General features: G+C 45.7%; 1 protein-coding gene across 2 annotated transcripts in view; it reads left to right on the forward strand.

The window, feature by feature from the left end:
- Window positions 1–14,922, forward strand: part of ACO1 (aconitase 1) — a 56,538-nt gene extending 41,616 nt beyond the window's left edge. For both annotated transcript variants that reach the window (XM_080938765.1, XM_080938766.1), the window contains exons 13-21: window positions 360–444; window positions 1,548–1,704; window positions 2,818–2,942; window positions 4,520–4,624; window positions 5,618–5,760; window positions 6,932–7,079; window positions 10,470–10,592; window positions 12,859–13,044; window positions 14,147–14,922. In XM_080938765.1, coding sequence (XP_080794891.1) covers window positions 360–444; window positions 1,548–1,704; window positions 2,818–2,942; window positions 4,520–4,624; window positions 5,618–5,760; window positions 6,932–7,079; window positions 10,470–10,592; window positions 12,859–13,044; window positions 14,147–14,260 — 1,186 coding nt within the window. In that variant the 3' untranslated portion in view covers window positions 14,261–14,922. The remainder of the gene's footprint in view (window positions 1–359; window positions 445–1,547; window positions 1,705–2,817; window positions 2,943–4,519; window positions 4,625–5,617; window positions 5,761–6,931; window positions 7,080–10,469; window positions 10,593–12,858; window positions 13,045–14,146) is intronic.
- The last annotated feature ends 5,666 nt before the right edge of the window (window positions 14,923–20,588 follow it).

Below are 20,588 nucleotides of genomic sequence, written 5' to 3' on the forward strand. Positions count from 1 at the left end.
ACTGAGTCAGTATTTGGCATGACAGTCATTACTTACATGACTGCAGTCATTCTAGTCCTGGAGGCAAGTGTAGATGCCAAAACAGTTTCTCCCATTACCGTGGTAGTTATTAGTTTGAATAACATCTGTTTTCAAAAAAAATTCAAAAGGTTTGGGGAACTCACAGTAATAGGAGATGGGGATGACACATCTGGTTTCAGCTTTTAAATATTCCAAGTCGTTCAACTCCTGTGTTACAAGCTTAAGATGTCAGTAGCATCCTGTTCTGAGCTCACGCTGCCTGTCCTTTATGGCCCGTGGCCCCGGGAGTATTCCAGCAGAGAGCACTGAGCGGACATTTTCTGTGCTTTGATGCCTAGGTTTGACGTGGTGGGTTATGGCTGCATGACTTGCATCGGCAATAGTGGACCCCTTCCTGATCCTGTGGTAGACGCGATCACTCAGGTAATGTCAGAGCTCTGGGTTCATAGAACATGTGGCAAACTCCCTACGTTTTAAGACAGTCTTTGGAATGGGAATGTGGTTAAGAATGTGCTTTAGAATGAAGATTAACGAGGGCAACTAAATGAGCTGGTTTGGGCCTCGGTTTCCACATCTGTAAATTGGAGATGTAGAGTACCTGTTTTAGAGCTGAATGGAGGGACACTAGGCAGCCCCAGCACAGCAAGGCCTGCCCTTCTCCCCCACTCCATCTGCTTCATTAAAAGCCAACCATTCCTTATTTGGCCACTTCAACCTTCTGAGACTGACTACCAAAGTCTTAAAGTCCAACAATCAAAAGCCCCCTTTACTTGCCTTAATCATGTCAATCAAAAATTAAACACCTCGTCCTAACACAAGGTTTCCCCCTTTACCTTTGAAAACTGCCTCTGTCTCCTCTCTATCCAGAGACCGTCCTTTGTCCTGTGCCCCAACATGTCCCAACAAGTTTCCCTTGCCCTCATCCTCTATCTCCTGCCTCTGTCTCTTCTTCCCTGTCCTGTGACCCTCTAGGGCAGATAAATTTACTTTGTGCTGAGAACGTGGTCTTGGGGTGTCTTGACCCCTACACTGAAAATGATGATAGTAAAAGCGAAGTGCTTAGAACAGAGGCTGGAACAAGGGCAAGGGCGCAGATCATGCTGGTTTTGATGAAAAGGAGCTCTAAAATTGTTTATTGCTGGTCATCTGAAACTTGATTCAGAATCATACTTGTGTAAACTACCTCAGTTGGTGTGGCTTCTGGCCCCACAGAAGCGCTGTTGGACCTGCCATTGTGGCCTCCTGTGGCTGTCACCTTTTGCTCTTTTTGGGGATTCTCACTTGTCTTCGACTCCTGCAACAAAAATTATGTCATTATGGCCTGTCTGGTGTTTTCTCAAGGACAGAAGTTACTGAGCACTGCTCCCTGCATTGGACCTGGAGCATCTCCCTTGGCATACCCCCCAAGCCCTCCTCCCTGCAGCAGGAGACCCGAGGGAAGCGTGGCTGATGTGGTTGGTCACGTGCTGTGAACACTGACCTGACAGCAGCCTCCTGTGGACTAATAGTTCCCTTGCCTCACACAGGGAGACCTCGTAGCGGTTGGAGTGCTGTCTGGGAACAGGAACTTTGAAGGTCGAGTCCATCCTAACACACGGGCCAACTACTTAGCATCTCCCCCCCTAGTGATAGCATATGCAATTGCAGGAACTGTCAGGATTGACTTCGAGAAAGAGCCTCTGGGTAAGATTCCGAGGTTTGTGACTCTCTTTCTGGTGAATTGAAACGTGCACTGGAAGGACGTTGCAGCTTTGGGGGCATGCTGGCATGGGTCTTAAATCCCAGGACTCAGAAAGCAGAGGCAGGCAGATCTCTAAAAGAGAGCTCCAGGCCACTCAGGGCTAGAGACAGGGGTCTCTTCACTGTCCTCCAGGGTACAGCCAAAGATGAAGGAAGAAGCGAGACACTATTGGGGGGGGTAGGTGGCCAAGCGGACACAACATCCAAACAAACGCATTAGAATTTGCCGTTTCGGGTTCTTCAGCAGCCCTTGGCCTTTGCTTCCTGCTGGCCTCCTGAGGTAGCTTCCCATTACCTGTATGAGCTTTGCCTCTCTGCGTCCTCACTCCAGCCTGAGGAGATTCAGTGTGGCAAACATCCCTTAGATGTGCATTTAGGAAATCTAACTCGAGCTATACTTGACTCTCGGTGGCTTTGGATTCTACTCTTTTAACTATCCCTGTTCACTGAATGGACTTGACCCTAAATCAGTGTTCCCAGTGTTGTCAGGAAGACGCGAGCTGAGGTAAAGCTGCGTCACCCACTGCACATCTTCAGTGTGCCGCAGGCAGGCACAGCACCCCTCTGTGCACACAGGTCCTTCTTATAGTCACTGTACATAGCATGGAGAATAATCCTGAACAGTGACCAGCGATCTCCACGGAGCCAGTGCCGTGCCTGACATCGACAGGCGTCATTCAGGGTGACCTGTGTGTGGCTGGCTCTGAGTCCCCGTTCAGAACAGCACTGTTGGCCTCCTCAGTGTCCAGAGAGCACTGGCTTCAAGTCTGCCAAATAACAAACGACAAAGTATTTCACGTTAGGTGCAGGCCACCTCTAAGCCACTCATTGTCACCATCATATCCATGTTGTGTAGGGAATGATGGGGTTACAAGTTCAGTGCGGGCACTGTTTTTTTATAGTTGATTGAATTAACAAATTCAAAACCTACAAGTTAGAGGCCCAGCTGTATGTAAAGTGTGTAAAGAAGGGAGCATATGCTACCAGGTTATCTGTTAAATGCGTTCTGTGTGATCATGAAAACGGGTGTTTTCTCGTCATAACATGTCTTCCCAGGAGTGAACGCACAGGGCCAACGAGTGTTTCTGAAGGATATCTGGCCAACTCGAGATGAGATCCAGGCGGTGGAACGGCAGTATGTTATCCCTGGGATGTTTAAGGAGGTCTATCAGAAAATAGAGGTGAGACACCACGGTGCACGCACACACCAGAGAGATTTATTTTCTCTGCAGACCTGGAGGCTAACGGGAGCATAGGCTATAGAGAGAAACATTTCTTCCTTTGGGCAGGGGCGTGCTCTTAGTTTTTCTTCACGCATGGCGCACAGACTGGGACAAGGGGTGGCACAGCCCTCAGGAACAGTCCTTAGATCACTGCAGCTCCACTCTCTCAGTGTCCCTGTGTTGAGGACCATGATGGTCTCTATATTTTGTCTCTGGAGTGGAGTTGCTTGGTTGAATGTTAAAAAATAAAATCAGAATGTGCCAATGTGTTGAAATGAGGGGGGAAAGTTGTATATTTTAAAATAGGAGGAAAGCCAGGGATAGTGGCTCATGCCTTTCATCCCAGCACAGCACCCAGAAGGCAGAGGCAAGTGTGTCCCCAGGCATTGGAGACTGGCCTGGTCTGCAGAGTGAGCCCCAGGACAGCCCAGGTCAATGTAGTAAGTAACTAAATGAATGAATAAATGAGACAGGAGGAAATGAGTGGAAAAAGAGCCTCAGTAATGTTCTTTCCTGGTGGCCCAGGTCTTCTGACCAGGGTGATGGTTTGAAGACTGTAGGATGGGGGTGGTGGGCATGGGGTCCTCTCATTGTTCCCTCCACAAGCTACTCACTGGGTGTCAAGAGCTTTGTCAGCCATCTGACTCTGTGTTTCTGGAAAGGTCAAGTTAAGGATCTAAGAAGCCAACTTAGATACACAGTGGCTGTAGTTTGCTATCTAGTGTCCATGTAACCTGGAAACCCACTATTTTAAGAATATATATCCATCATCTGTTGGTTCCAGCACAGATGGGGTGGGGCTCATGAGGCCCCATCCCTCCGTGATGCACTGTTGCTTGGAGAAGAGGAGTCATTTTCTTCAGTAGTGTAGCTGCTGAGAAGGTGTCCAGGATCCTGTAACTCACGAAACCCATGTGCATACAAGCAATGTTAATTAAACTGAGCAGGTCAGAAGAAAAAGGCATGAATGTAGGAGAGGGGAGGTGAGAAGGAAATGTGGTTAGTAAGAATTTGAGGGGACAAGAGGGTAATGGGGGGAATATGCCCAAAACATCGTACACGTGTATATGAAATCATTAAAAAAAGAAAATATAGACACATATTAGAAATAAAAATCGCTTTACCAGATTAGAACAATAGCATTTCGTGTCTGTGGGTGCAGAGCCAGTGGGAGCCTCAGCCTTCCCAAGCTCTAAGCAAAAGTCATCCTTCTTGGCTGACACCATCTACTGAGGACCTCCCTGGGCTTGAAGTAGCTGCTACTCACCATTTCTCTGATGGTGACCATCTACCAAGATGAAAGTGAAGAAGCCATGTTAGCAGTACTGAGGGAAGCTGGAAGCTAAGAGCTTCCATGGGACTGGGGATCTTAGTCCAAGCCCAGGTATCTTCACAGGAGACCTGCCAGTGAGTCCCTGGGGAGGCTGCAAAGTGCCTTTCTACTAGGACCGGACAAACTGGAGTCCTGTCACTTAGCAAGACAAAGGATCCATTTTGACTGAGTCTTTTCCCCTTTTTTAAATCTTTGTTTTCAGACTGTAAACAAAAGCTGGAATGCCTTAGCAGCCCCTTCAGAGAAGCTGTATGCATGGAATCCCAAGTCTACCTATATTAAGTCACCGCCATTCTTTGAAAGCTTGGTATGGATTTTTACTATATTTGTTGTGTATTTAAATTGTATTTGTTTTGTGAGCGTGTGGCACTTGTATGTGAGCATGGGCACGGGTGTGCCATGACACGTGGCGGTCAGAGGCAGCTCACCGAGTCAGTTCCCTCTGGCCACGGTTCCAGGGGTCAGACTCAGGTCCTCGGGTTGGTATTGGCAAGAACTTTTACCACACACACACCATCTCACTGGCCGAACCTCTTCCTAATGTGTATGGCAGTTTTGCTTGCATGAGTATCTGTGTACCACATGATGCTGACAAGAGGGTGCTGTGTCCTCTGCACCTAGTTATAGACCGTTGTTAGCCGTCATGCAGGTGATAGAAACTAAAGAGAGTGTCTGGCCCTCCGTCTGTACAGCCCCTGGCTTTTACTTTTAAACATAAGCTCTTTTAAAGATGGTTTTTCTTGTACGGTCTTACTTCTTGTGCTGGCTGCCCATTAGCATATTCAACCTGATAATGCTGAGAGTTTCAGGAGGCTTGGCTGTAGGCACTGGTTCTCTGGACAGAAGTTCTGTGAGGCTGTGCAGAGACATCCTGGTGAAAAGACACCACCCAGGAGGGGACCTGCTAAGGTCTGTAGGACTGGTCCAGGAGAACAGGAGAATATCCACAGGGCTTGCCGTGTTTATTTAAATCCTCCACTCTGTGATGGGTTGCTCTGGGGAGGGGTGGGGGATGTCAGCCTCCCAGTTCCTTGGTGTCTGAAGAATTGTGGAGCAGCAGAAAGAATGTCCTTGCAGCTGTATACCTATTGCCTTTGAGGGCTAGTACCAACCTTCTAGCCAAGGTTCTAGCCAAGGTTCAGAAGCAAATACTCAGTTTACCTTACTTTTAATTGTAAACATCGCCACTGGGAGCCAGTAGTTGAGGATTTTCCATGCACTGATGTAGACCTCAGTCTGGTTCACGTGGTGTCGAGTCTGGGAAACCTGGGCAAATGCTGATGTGTACATTCTTCAATAGACTTTAGATCTCCAGCCACCCAAGTCTATAGTGGATGCCTATGTGCTACTAAATTTAGGAGATTCAGTAACAACAGACCATATCTCTCCAGCCGGGAATATTGCAAGAAACAGCCCTGCGGCTCGCTACCTGACAAACAGGGGGTGAGTGTGGGTGCGGACGGAAGGGCTGAAGGCGGAGGGAGGAATATGACAGAACTGGCATTGCTCTTCCTGCGCCGACTTCGGGGATCTTGGCTAAGCACTGGTGCTTAAAAAGCACTTGGTTTCCCTGCTTTTGCTGTCTCACTAGCACCATAGGAGAGCTTGTGAGTGCCACATGACAGGAGGGACAGCTTCCTAAGCAAGTGTATGCCTTAGGCTCGTCCTTAAGTGGGAAGCCTGGCAGAGCCTGCTGGAGGCCCAGCAGTGTTATACCCTGGAATTCACTGTCGTCCTGTTGACAGTGATACAGGACTCTGCGAAGTGTCCTTCATCCCCTCAGACAAGCTGGCAGCCATAGGTGCGCCCACACCCTTCTGTGTCAGCTCAATACAGAAAATGAGTTCAGGGTTCCTGAGTCTAACTTCCATGAGACTTGTATGAAGACCAAAAGGACTCCTGATTCTGCCCCTCCTTTCTGAGTCAGTTCTCTTGTAGAGAGGGCTGTGTGAATTTGAGAAGCAGAACACAGTTTTCTCTGGGGGTGGGGATTCTTTTGGCGTTGGAGTTCTTTAGGGCAGAGAATACAAGCAAGTGTAATGGCCCCACTCCCTGCAATGCACAACCCACAACATTTGGGATAGGATTTCAGAGGTTCTGCGTATGCTTACCTGCTTCTGAAACCCAGCAGAAGCTCCCTAACCTCTGGATAGAGATGTGACAATTAAATCATGTTATCCCTGAACCCCAGTGTGTAAGAGACAGGCCAGTAGTCTGGCTGCTGTGTTGGCTGAAGCATGCTGTTCTTGGCATCACCGAGTCCTTTCACCGGTTTCCACACATAAGGTGCGGGCCCTCTGGCCCTGCCGCGAGCCTCCTTTTCTGAGATTTTTATGTTGTGTTGCCGTGCGCTGCTTCCATTGGCCTCGGGCCCTGTTCCTCAGGCAGATTCAGGCCCACTTGTGGGAGCTGTTTAGTTGCCCTCCATTCTCTGGTTCATTTTTCTGGCCTCCTTATTGCTTTTCATTCACTTTTCACATATATGGAGCTGTGTGAGCTTCCTGCTGAGTTAAGGGGATATCCAGATACGAAAGGGTTTTTGTTTTTGTTTTTGTGGTCTGTGTGTAAGCTAAGTCACTCTTCACTCACGGGCTATGCCACCTTCTGTTATTAGCCTAACGCCACGAGAATTCAATTCCTATGGCTCCCGCCGGGGTAATGACGCCATCATGGCACGGGGGACATTTGCCAACATCCGCTTGTTGAACAAGTTTCTGAACAAGCAGGCACCTCAGACCATCCATCTTCCTTCAGGAGAAACCGTGAGTATCATTCCCTTCAGAAACCAGTGTCTGCCAGGCTGATGTCTGTTCTTCACAGCCACGGCCTGCCCGACTTCCTACGGTTCCTGTTGCTAGGTGTTCATGTGTGCGGTCCGTCACAGTACAGATTACCATCTCCTCATGATTAGTGCTTGGGCACCAGGGTTAACTAAGTCTTGTTTCCTGGAAATTGAGCTTTAAAAAAACTCTGAGCAAAATTTCATCTGTGTTTAAAGTACTTGAAGACTAAATTCCAGATTATTTAGGATATTTGTCAAGAAGGGCTATTGTGTGTCCCCACTGGTACATGTTTTAAGGAAGGGCCATGGAGGCCCTTTCAGGTTTGCCCAGTCCTGAAGCTGGTACATGTCTTGGAGTTGTATGTTTGTAGATATGGGTATAAGAGGTGGGAAAGCCTGGACTCAGAGCCGCTGGGGTGATCCCAGAACCAGTCATTTACCTCTGTGGGCCTTTTGATAAATTTGTGACCTAGAAATAACACCAGCCTTACATGGCTCTGAGGCTTAAAACAATATGAGATGCTCTGTAAGATCCAGGATGGCACTGTGTCTGCAGGTCCCCAAAGAACTCATGGAACTGCCCGAGAATAGCATACCCTCCTTGAAAAGGACCTGCTAGCTGCCGCCATCACTGCCACTTCCTCCTCTTCTTCCATATCCTCTTCCTTTTCCTCCTCCTCTTCCTCTTCCATGTCCTCTTTTTCTCTTCTTCCTCCTCATCTTCCTCCTTCTCTTCCTTCTCCTTTTCTTCCTTCTCTTTCTCTTCCTCTTTCTCCTCTTCTGCCTCCTCCTCTTCCATATCCTCTTCCTGCTCTTCCATATCCTCTTCCTCCTCCTCTTTTTCTTCCTCCTCTTCGTTTTCTTTTACTGAAAATATATTTTTATCAATATACTCTGATTATAATTTCTCAACAACTCAAGTTCTTCTCACTGCCATTCCCATCCAAATCCCCCTTTCTGTGTCACCTTAGAAAACAAATGGGTATCTATAGAATAATAAAATAAAAACAAACTAGAATAAAACAAAACAAACCAGGCAATCTGGAGGAAACATTTTTCCACTAAGTTTCCCTCTTCTAAAAGGACTCTACCTGGTGTCGCATTGATATAAAATTACCGAGCACAACAGTCCTGAACAAAGTGTAGCAGGTAGGTGGGGTGGAGAGAGAGCAGGGCACAGGGGCACAGCAAGACTTAGAAAACTTTAAAAAAATTGTCACAGAGATATTTTTGTAGCAATAGCAGTCATAAGCCAAGATCTTTGTACATTTTGGAAAAAGGAAGAAAACATTAAAAAATTCAAAGGCAAGGCTGATCTCTTTAGAAAATTTCTAGGAATTTACAGGAGCCACAAAGGGAAAGATCAAGGAAAGGGACTGAACTCACACAGCATAACATCTGATTTACTACAAGTCCGATAGACAATGTTTAATGGGTGCTGGAGAGGGGTCAGGGGGAGCATTACCAAATTACAAGGAATGTGTTTTGAAAAGCTCCACTGGACAGTAGCCACGTGATTGCAAAGACCTTGTCAAGTCACAGTGCGTGAAATTAGGAAAAATACAAATTCTGGAAGGACACCAGCCTATAGGTAACATAAGCTACTTCCCTGGCTCGTAATCTCTGGAATGTGGTGGGCAGGCCGTTTCCTCTGATCCTTCCATTTCCTTGTGCAGAGAAAGATACATCCTCTGTTGTAGTAGAACCAGTGTAAGGTTATCCTACTGACTTACAAATACAGGAGACTCAGACCATTACTGGGGGGAGCCCCTAGTCTACTTTCTGAACTGTGGGCCTGGCCTGGCTACCTCCCAGTGATACACCAGGTACCTGCTGCTTCTTCTGGCCTCATGCTCATGGCCCATCTCTCCACATGGAGGTTTTCTCCTCTCCTGCTCATCTTCCTCCTCCTCCTGCTTCTCTACCCCCACCCAGGTAACTCAAAACCCACCAACCTCCAATCCCTCTAGTAATGGGCTATAGCCAATTGTATTTAACCAGTAGTTTTAAATTAAGAAACATGGTTTGATAACAAAAGCTTGTAAACGTGAGAATTTACTTAGGTGCCTAGACCTTTGGGTGAAGAATTTAGCATTAACAATACATAGCAGCACACCAAACCTCACTGGGTTGTGTAGCATTTCTGTATCATGAGTTCTGTCTAGCTCAAGGTTTAGGTGACAACAAATGAAGTTAAGCACAGCCCCAGCCATCCACCGGGATTTTGGCATGTGAAAAAGCCTTTCGCGGGGTTTAACCAAAGGCTTGCCTTGAGCCCCTTTCAGTTGACTCCTTTTTAAGATTTACTTTCTGAACCACTTAGCTATAAACAAACAATTTTTAAATTCCCAATCACCAGTGATGCCACCAGACGTATGGGGAATTCTCAGCTCAGCAGAAAATGTCCTGTGAGAAGCACATCTGTCTCTGGAAGATGTTTCTCACTCACTGAATGAGCCGACCCTTCCTGACCTGTGGCTTCAGGCTTCCATGCATGCTTCTGCTGCCTCTGCCGTGGCCTGCGCGTACAGGAACAAGGCTTTGCATTTGATGTATGACTTATAAATATACTGTAAGGGCCCAAAAATGACGGCAGACCCCAGACTCAGTATGGAAAGACAGTGTTGATTCTGCAGAAACATCCAGCATGAAGGGTCAGCCAGTTTTGAAATAGCAGCTGCATCCAGAGGTGCTCAGGCCTTCTCTTAGGGAGCCGGGAGAACTCTCTAGAAGGATTAGTTGATCTAATAACTCCTTGGTGGGTGCTGGGGAGGTCACGGGTGATCTGCATTCTTAGGTCATGAAATTTAACCACAGGATGAGATAGGGCTCCCTAGCCCAGATGGCCATCTTGAGATGAGATATTCTCCATTCCTGTGGTTGTCCCAGGCTGTGCTTTGGGTTTTATGGCCTGGAGTTTGTGGTCTGTCATGGAGCTGGTGCCTGTGGCCTTCTTTTCGAAATGAGGCCTGGTCCTTAAGTGGAGACAATGGGCTTCATGTTGTCTTTTCTGCACCATCTTGTTTTTCTTGCCTCTCAGAACTGACCGTTGCTGGGCCCCTAGTCCTGGGCAGAGACCCTGGCTGCATAGGGGTATCTTCCAGTTGCAAATGGTTTAGTCAGTGGAAGAGAAGGAAACAAAAACCTTATGTAGTTCCCGTTTATCCAGCACCCTGGGATTTGAATTGATTATTGGAGAGCAGTTCCGGTTCAGTTCGGTTTAGTAGAAATGAGTGGACCAGTATTATAGAGAACAAGCAAGTGACTTAGCTGTCCTTGAGGTCCTTTGGTCCCATCACTGTCACTGGTGTTCTCTGGGTCTGTGTGCCCACTTTTGTCCGTCTATAAAACTTTCCTTTCGTCTTCTCAGCTTGATGTGTTCGATGCGGCTGAGCGGTACCAGCAGGCCGGACTTCCCCTGATTGTTCTGGCTGGCAAAGAATACGGGTCAGGCAGCTCCCGAGACTGGGCAGCCAAGGGCCCTTTCCTGCTGGTATGTACGGAACAGAAGCTTCCTGGTGGGGCCACTCAGAACTGGGGCTGGAGCCAGGAGGGTGCTTGGTAGTAGATGCTGTGGTTTTGTTCCCAAGACAGTGTAAAAGAGCAGATTGTGATGTTCACCCAGACTGCTTCTCTGCGGATCTAGAGCTCTTCCACCCAAAGCAAGCAGTCTCTAGAACTGGCTCAGGCATATCAGCTGGGCGTGGGACAGCATCGGCTCTGCAGGAATCTGTCGAGGGCTTCAGAGGAAAGCCCATGGGGACTGACACATTTAGAATGTATATGCAGTTATTTCTCATATATATTTCATAATGTGTGTAAACAACATGGTTTTCATAATCGCCACCACTCTAGAGGACCTGGGAGAACAGAGCCCGTAAATGAGGCTGACTAACACCTCATGCAGTGCCCAACTTTATTCAGAACCTCAGACAATTTATACCCTGAGTTAAGAAAGGCCACCCGAGTAAAGCTCTTGTGAGTTCAAACTGTACGCAATCACAAGGAGGAGAGGCGCATGGCAAAGCCATGTTTCACACCGAGGTATATAAAGGATCATTTAAACATTTAGTACAATTATAGAAGAGTAATTTAATAGAATTAATAGAATAATAACTGCAAGCATTAATGAGTATTCCAAAATAACCTCCCTCCTATCCGCTACATCTGGGAGGGACACTAGAAACACATTGCAAGAGCAATTGCCTGTTCTGAAGGAACCTGAGCTCACAAGGCTCTCGTGTTGTTTCTTGGGGTTTTCTCATAAGCACTCAGAATTCTCCTCACATGACTCATGTTCCAGCACATAGTGTCAGAGCTCAGAGCCCCACATGTGTCCTTGGTGAAGGTAAGGAGTGAGCTTCAAGCTGTAAGGGAGCAGTGAGGAGCTGGGCTTCTTTAGAAGCCGGGTAAAGCAAGGGTGGGTGCTTTAACTTTAAAGTGCATTATTTAGTATGTCCACTCATGCGTGTGCGTGCACAGGTGCGTACACAGGAGCACCCACACAGCCACAGGTCAGAGGAAAGTGTGCAGCAGTTGATTCTGGCCTTGTGGGACCTGCAGCCTGGTGACAAGTGCTGACTATCGCACCAGCCGATGGGTGTGCACATCTTATATTCTGCCAGTGTTTGACTTCGGTGTTCTCCTTAGAAAGCACATTTCATTTAGTAAAGGCTTAGACACTGGGATTCTTAAAACCTCTCCTGGTGATTCTAACATGCAACAGCTTCAATGCCCACTACTTTACTTACAATCAAGTAAATTGAAATTTAAACGCAGTCACACACACACTCTCTCACACACACACACTCACACACACTCAATCACACACACACACACACACTCACACTCAATCACACATACATACTCTCACACTCAATTACACACACTCTCACACACACATTCACATACTCACACACTCACACACACACACACATTCACACACTCACACACACTTACATAGACACACTCCCAAACACTCCTCCCCATACACTCACACACACACTCATACACACATACACCCACTCACACACACATTCACACACACACACACACACACACACACACACCTGCAAGGTTCTGCTGCAGTAGATCCGAGGTGGTGTGTAAGAACTAATAACTAACAGGAAAGCCTAGTTACTCCAGTTCTCTGAGATATAATATGAGTTGCATAGTAACAATAAAAAGTCCTTTGTAGGAAACTTCATAGCAACAGTGTTAAGTGTGGTTTGATCCTGAAGCAGGGGGTGTGGAAGCTATCCGTGCTAATCATTTACTTACTAGTACATTCTGAATGTCAGTTTTGATTAAACCCTTGCATTTGCTGATATGTGCCCACAATAAAATAAAACCCAAAGAAAAGAAGACGATTTTATTTTTGAGACATGCATTGCAGATACAGATTAACTGAGGGCTCTTATATCTCAAAGTGGTCAAATGCATGGTCAGACCTCATGGGTTCCAATACTCTATCCCACCACTGAGACTCCCAGTGAAAGGTTATAGCGAGGGTTGGATCTCGAGGCTGCTGGAGGCAGGAAAGAGAAGTAGGTACTTACAGAGTGCTGGTGTATTACAGGCACTCAGATACGACTCACCGCGAAATCATTTATAACCAGAAGATAGCATTTTAAATGAAGAATTAACAACAGGTCTATAATCTAGTTGTGCGAATTTCTGAAGAAGCCTCTTGCAAAGTTTCTGTGTACCTCCTAAAGAAAAGTTGGAGCTGTGTCTAAACTTCTCTCTTGGTTCATCAGGGAATCAAAGCCGTCCTGGCAGAGAGCTACGAGCGCATTCACCGAAGCAACTTGGTTGGCATGGGGGTGATCCCCCTTGAGTATCTCCCTGGAGAAACAGCAGACTCGCTGGGACTCACGGGGAGGGAAAGATACACTATCAACATTCCCGAAGACCTCAAGCCACGCATGAAGGTTCAGATAAAGGTGAGCAGGGCTCCTGCTGGCAGAGCCTGAAGGCCCCCGTTCTCTGTCATCAGCTGATAGGAAGAAAGGAAGTAGTGGGTAGAGAGGAGGTAACTCCGGGTGACTGGAAGCCTGGGTCTGGCTGCCTTCCTTTACAGCACAGGCTAATGTCTGCTGATTAGCTTATGTTTTAATACATAGTGTTTATCAAGCCATTCTGAACTCCCATCCACAACCAGCTCCGTCTCTGTCAGCCCAAAGAATAGTGGTGAGAGTTCAGAGGTGATGCTTTTCTGTTACCTAAAATTTTCCTTTTTGCTTTTTTAGTGAAACTGCACTCCCTCATGAACCTTGTCCCAGCCCCAGACTTTAATTAGCCCCATGGTTGTGCTTTAAAGGAGAAAAGTCCCCACAGTCTCCTGCATCTGAACTCTTGATAACCAGCAGTGTTGCTCTGGGAGGGTTAGGTGTGAGCCATGCTGGGGGAAGTATGTTACTGGGACACAAAGTTGTAAGAGTTCAGAGATTTATCATCGCAGTTCCCTCCCTCTGCTCGGCACTGTGGTTGAAGAGCTGAGCGCTCATCTTCCTGCTCCTGCACCCACCATGATGAGCTCTTAGCTTCCAGAACATAAGCCAGGATAAACCGTAGTGTTTTATCACAACGACAGAAAGGTAACTAACGTAGAGGTAATGATACATCCTCATGAGAGGCAAGAATAAAGTACCTTGTACCAACATGCCAAGAAGATTTAGCACTGCAGAGACCAGCTGCTGAGGTCCCAACATGACCCAAGACGAGCAACTGGATCAGCTGCCTAAGGAACAGCCCCACAGACTTCTGCTGTCCTGAGAGGTCACTTCATTCCCTATGCCTCTCACCTGCATCATTAATTCTGCAATGCTTCTTAATCTCTAGTGGGCACATAAATCCCCAGGGTTCTTGTTGGGTGCAGAGACCACTGGTGTCATCTGCTGCTGTCATATACCACACCAACCGCGGCAGTGGGCAGGCGGAGTCTCCCTGAGGCAGGGCCTCACAGTGGGCAGGCGGAGTCTCCCTGAGGCAGGGTCTCACCGTTCAGCCAGCCTTCAGCAGCACTGTCCCTCTTTGTTCTTGCAGCTGGACACTGGGAAGACCTTCCAGGCCATTATGAGGTTCGACACTGATGTGGAGCTCACTTACTTCTGCAATGGAGGCATCCTGAACTACATGATCCGAAAGATGGCCCAGTAGGTGCTGGCCTCTCTGGGGACCTGCACTTGGTGCTAGATCCAGTGAGGTACCAGACCTCCGGTGGAGGCCTGGCAGAGCAGCCATCTCTACTTCTAATGAGGATGCTGTCGAGATGCGCAAGCGGGCCCTGTCGTTCCTGGAGGCACAGAGCCAGGAGTATCTAGTCTTATGATTTGTTAATCTTTTTATCCTTTTCTATAATCTGGAATCTAGAATCAGGGGAAGGTCTGTAGTACCAGAGAGAACTACCTTCTCTTTATAGTCACTGATCACTGGACACTGATTCACTCTAATCTTCAGCTGAACACTAGCCAGTATTCTCAGAAGTGTCTCCTACCCTTTCTGTTGTGTTTGTCTCTGCTCAGTGACACCCTTCCATGGAGAGCCCATCCCTCCGTATATTACAGCAGTGTTAACTGATGTAGCTTAAGAACTTCTTCCCACTTCAAATTCATAGCACTGATGGGATCCCTTCCTTCCAAGTGAGCAAAGACCTTGTGGATAGGTCAGCTGTGAAAAGTGTTTGATCATCTACCTTTCAATCAACATGAGATTGCCTTTACCACTTTCAATGTTTGTTGACAGGATTTGAAAGTAACTGGGGAGAGATGGGATTTCTAATTCTAATTTGAATAAAATTAAATATATTTTCATGAAAATGAGTTGGCTTTGGAATCTAGCTTCATTGGGGATGTCGCAGTGCTGTAATACAAAGTCATGTGAGTCCCCAAAAGACTCAAGCCTGCTGCTCCTTCCAGTGCATCTATCTGAACGGCAGACACAGAGGGACACTGAGGAGCCACTGTGTGAGCTGACCGTGCGAGAACAGCAGACAGGAAGACACCTTCTACCTTGGTCACAGCAGCAGCAAGGAGCAAATCGTAGCTTCTCGGTGCCCTAAAATCTGCTCACTGGTCTTTGTAACTCGGCTTATTTTAGGGTGTGCCTTATTCTACTCAGGCTGCTGTAACAAAAGGCCTGGATAAGAACTAGAGCTGAGTGGGCTGGAGAGATGGCTCAGCGGTTAGAGCACTGCCTGCTCTTCAAATCCCAGCAACCACATGGTGGCTCACAACCATCTGTAATGGAATCTGATGCCCTCTTCTGATGTGTCTGAAAGACAGCTAGCTACGGTGTTCTTATAAATAATAAATAAATTAAATCTTTAAACATAAAGAACTAGACCTGAGAATTAACTAGGCATGGATGGTCTGAATCTTGTCTCCACCCACTGCCTCTTATGGATTAAAATTTCCATTGGAGGGAGGATTGTTTTGTGTCTCTTCACTTTTTTCTTTTTATTGTTACTGTTTTCTTTTTTGTGTGTTTTGAGACAGTCTCTCTGTGTAGCCTTGGCTGTCCTAGAACTCACTCTATTGGCCAGACTGGCCTCGAACTCATAGAGATCTGCCTGCCTCTGCCTCCCAAGTGCCAGATTGAAGGTGTGCCCCACTACCACTCGACTGTGCCTATTTTTTTAACTAAAATGTAAAAATTGTATTTACTTTGTACATGATTTTTTAATATGTAAACAGAGTGGCTGAATTGAATGAAATTCCATGTCCTTCCATCTTTTCTTTCTTTTTTTCTATAAGTATAGAATAGAGTTTATTCAGAGCATGGGGAAGGGAGTTGAGAAGGCAGAGAGAGTGTAGAGGAGTAGAGGCCAGCCATGAGCAGGTGGAGAGAAGGGGAAGGGGAATAGGGAGAGAGGGGAAGAGGCTGAGGAAGCAGGAACAAGAGAGGGAGCAAAAGAATCTTCTGTATTTTCATGGATGGCTTGTAATATTCTCCATTCTTTCCACGGCTGACTCTTCCTGCTTCCTCAGCAATAGTTGTAACTACTAACTTTACACATCATGAGATTGTGCAGGTGTCTGTCTTCTGTGCATGGCTTTCTTCACTTAGCACAGTGTCCATAAGGTTCATCCATTTGTGCGCACACACATGTGTCCTGTATTGTGTTTACTGATTTAGCCATGGATAGACAGCTAGGCAGATTCTACCGGAGCTTTTGTGAGTAGTGCTGAGATGAATGTCCACAGAGGTGTTTCCTCAGCACACTGGTTCAGTCCCTTCAGGTGCATACCTAGGAGTGGAATTTCTGGCGATAACAATGTTCTTTGTGAACATCTGGAGAGCTCCGTTCTCCTTAATGTCTTTATGTGCACGTGTCTGTGCTCTTCACCTGTGTGTGCTCAGCACCCCACCCTCCTACCCCCGTACTCACACTACTACTAACCTTCATTTCTTTAAGTTATGTTAACTATGGTTTTATTTGCAGCACCCTGATGATTAATGATGTTGGCTATATTTCAATATATGTATTGATCATTTTTGTGACTTGTTTTTAAAAATGTTTGCTCAAGTCCTTTGCCCATTTTTAATTGAATTATTTCATTTTGTCGTTGATTTCTAATACCACCTATTCTGGACAGTAGGTATTTATCAAATATTTTCTCCTATCTTGCAGTCAGTCTAACTTTTTCCATAGCTAGAAAACTTTTATTTTGAAGTAGTCCGATGGGCCTATTTTCCTTTTTGTTGCTGAAGATGTAACTGTAAACAGTGCCATAGCATTTCTTTTGAGTTTATCTAATCCTTTCTTGGAGTGAGGTCTTAGGCTTAAGTCTTTTATCTATTTTGATTAGATTTTTACATAGAGTAAGATAAGGGTCCAGCTTCGTTCCTTTGCACACATCCATTCGGTTTTTCCAACAGCACTTACTGAAGAGACAGCTCTGTGTGTCTTGGCTTTCTTGTCGAGTCATAACCACACCCGTGTGTAGGTCTATTTCTGCACTCTCTGTTCTTTTCCATCGGTTTTTGCATCTCATTTTATGTCAGCAGAATGCTATTTTCATTGCTGTGTCTTTGTAATATATTTTGAAGTTTGATAACAAATAATTTGTTTTCCTTCTCAGCAAAATCTTTAGCTGTAGGCAGTCTTGTGGTTCTGTGTACATAGAAAGGTAGCTTTTGTTCTTAGAAAAATATCCTTAGGAAGAAATAGCATTGGGAATGTCCTAGGATCACATTGAATCTGCAGATCATGGTGTTAGCACAGACATATTAATATCTTTAAATTTTTTTCACTGCATGGAATCTAATTTCCTTAATTTCCCCTGTGGCTCCTTAGTTGTTTGAGAGCATAGTATTTACACATTTTCTGCCCATTTCTAAAATTTGTCCCATTACTGGTGAGGACGTCCTTCCACATGGCTGTAGCTGTCCCTCTCGGCCCCTTCCTGTATGAGCAGATGATGTTCCCTAGTGGGTCCTTTGTCTAGTGGAGGTTTACAGTTGTGACCAATGTGAGCCTCCGGAGTCATGTGACATTACAGGCTGTTCCAATAGCTAAGAGCACATATGAAAACTTGCTCTTCCTCCACATCTTGGACTTTAATGCCACACTTGTTTTTATACTGTGCACCTAGTAACACGTGGTTGTGATTATCATTTAATGGTGTGGAAGTAAATGGTTGAAAGACTCGTATCCTGTCCAGCAGTGTTCTCGCTGGGTGTGTACCTTCCCTGTGAGTTTTATGCTTTTGTGTCTTGTTGTTTGTACCTCTGGCTTGAGGAGCAATGTGTAGTGTTTCCTATGATGGGGCTGTTGGGATGGTTCCCTCATCTTGTATTTGAGAAATGCTTCGTCCTCTAATTCTGAAGAACAGCTATGCCAGGAACAAAATGCTTGGCTGGCTTTTTAGGGATGGGGCTGTTTAATCTTGGCTTCCTCGACCTCCAGAAACATTGATGCTTAAGCTATCTCTACTTCGTGGTTTTGTTGCAGCAGCTTGAGCAAACTAAGATGCTGGTTGCCAGAGAAGTGTCTGGTGGCCGCACCTCTGGAATAAGCTTTTTCCACCCCCCACTCCTCTAGCTAAATGTGTCCTCTGTACTTTGTGCTTCGGTATTGCCCAGTGTCCAATGCTGGCCCAAAATTAGACTGTACAGCCTTTACCTGAGTTCTCAAGGCAGCGCTGGCCCAAATACTACTCCCCATTCCTTCCTCTTGTAAAGGGGATGGATACCTCCTTTGTGTTTATGATTTTTCAAGCTCATTACTGCCCTATCCTTTTTACACAGCAGGCATTCCTTGGCGTCCGCAGTGACCTAAATGGCAAATTTACTTAACAAAGTACAGGTATCTTTCAAGTGTATGTCTATGTGTGTGTGTACATGTGTGTTTCATAGAAAATACTAAATAAAGGAAGAATATGTTAGTCATGTCAGTCTTGGGGTGTTAAGAGCACAACTTCCTCAGGCTTATTGGGTCTAGTGATTTAGATGCAGTATCTCCCCTCAGCTCAGCTCTAATGGCCCCTGAGATAGCACCTATTTATGTCTCCTATTCTGAGTCCCTCTATGGGTCAGGCTTAGGCTACCACCAGCTGTTTGGTGACAGATAATCATTTGTCATTGCAAACATCTGCCTCGGGCACAGATGATAGGACTTCTTACTCATCAGTAAAGAACCTTAACTTTGGCACAGCCTCTCCTTCAGGACTATGTTAGTGAGTATGTTACTTTTCTGTTGCTGTGGGAATATATCCCAATGAAAGCAATTTAAAGGAGAAGGGTTTGTATTAATGTAGAGTTCCAGACCAATGTTTGTGCTGTTAGAGAGAACATGGTAGCAGGTGGGAAGGCATGGTGGGTAGAGCGAGAGGCTGGCCAGTCACATTGTATCTACTCTTAGGTCTGGAGCCCAAGTGTTCAAGGATTTTAGGACTGAAACAGCATCTCTTGTGAAAACAGGAACTGTGCTTCCACTGGCTCTTTAGGAAGCTGTTAAATGTTTTAAGCATGGATGTGATTTAACAGTCAACTAATTTCTGTTCTCTTAGTCCAATTGCCATAAACAAAGGTAATCGTTGCTGGTGTTTTTATTAAGCGTTTTAAAAATTTACACTCAAGCCTGTGCCTGTTCATTAAACACAGACTTGTAGAGGGAGGTAGTGGTTATATTTTATGGTGTATTAAAGCAGTTACTGGCATGATCCACTTTTATCTACCAGTCAGATACCTGGTCATGGTTTTAAGGATGCTAATTAACAATGAACAATGTTTCAGGTTTCAATGGATGTTAGTTAATATGGCAAGAGCAACACAGTGACCCGTGTGCTGTAAAGCTGGAAAAGGTACAAAAATCTCTGGCCACTCTGAGCATCCCTCAGAAAACTACATAACCCCATCCCACAAGACATAATGCAGAAATACCGGCATCTGGTTGGCTTGTTGTGTGAAATGTAGTCAGTATTAAGTCTGTTTTAAGTACAGGAGTCCAGCAACTTTACTGTACAGTGAGGCCTTTAAGGCTCCAGGTCAGGATGAAAATGCCATGATATCAGACTGGTCTGTGGTTGCAGAACAAGTTGTATCTGAGCATCAAAAAGGACACACGGATGGCAGCCTGCAAGGACTCTAGTGAGAACCACTGGGAGATTCCAGATGCACTTCAATCAGGAAGTCCAAGACCAGTGTTAGTGTTTACTGCTGTGAGCACACACCATGACCAAGGCAACTCTTACACAAACATTAGTTGGGGCTGCCTTACGGGTTCAGAGATTCAGTTCATTATCATCAAGATTGGAGCATGACAAAATCCAGCAGGCATGGTGCAGGAGCTGAGAGTTCTACATCTTCATCTGAAGGCTGCTAGAAAAATACTTGCTGCCAGGCAGCTAGGATGAGGATCTTAAAGCCCACACTGAAGTGACACACCTACTGCACAAGGCCACACCTTCTAATAGTGCCACTCCCTGGGCCAAGCATATACAAACCATTAGAACCAGCATTTTCTCATCTCTCAAAACCTGTTTTATTCATTCAGTACTTAGTGACCCAGGATTTTGCTTAAGTCCATGTACAACTCAAATTCTTGTTTGTTCTCAACTTTAGTCTGCTTTCCCCTATTAGCAAAAAAAGGGACTATTTCACTTCAACTAAATTATCATGTCAGAGCTGGAGAGATGGCTCAGCATGTAAGAGTACTGGCTGTTCTTCCAGAGGTCCTGAGGTCAATTCTTAGCACTCACATGGCAGCATAAAACCACCTATAGCTATAGTCAAAGGGGACCCAATGCCCTCTTTTAGTGTGCATATGTACATACAGACAAAACACCCATATACAGAAAATCTATAAACTTTAATCAAATCATTGTAATATTTAAAAGTGTTTTCTTAATTTCCAGTTGATGCCTTATACATGCTATAGAGTTGTTAAACTGTAGCAGCAAAGAAAGACATCATAGCCTAAAAGACATAAAGGAAAGTCAGCTTTCCTGAAGAGGTTTGAAACCCCATAAGAACAACAATATTA

This window comes from Micromys minutus (assembly GCF_963924665.1).
Source record: "Micromys minutus genome assembly, chromosome: 26".
In the NCBI taxonomy this organism is placed as follows: Eukaryota; Metazoa; Chordata; class Mammalia; order Rodentia; family Muridae; genus Micromys; species Micromys minutus.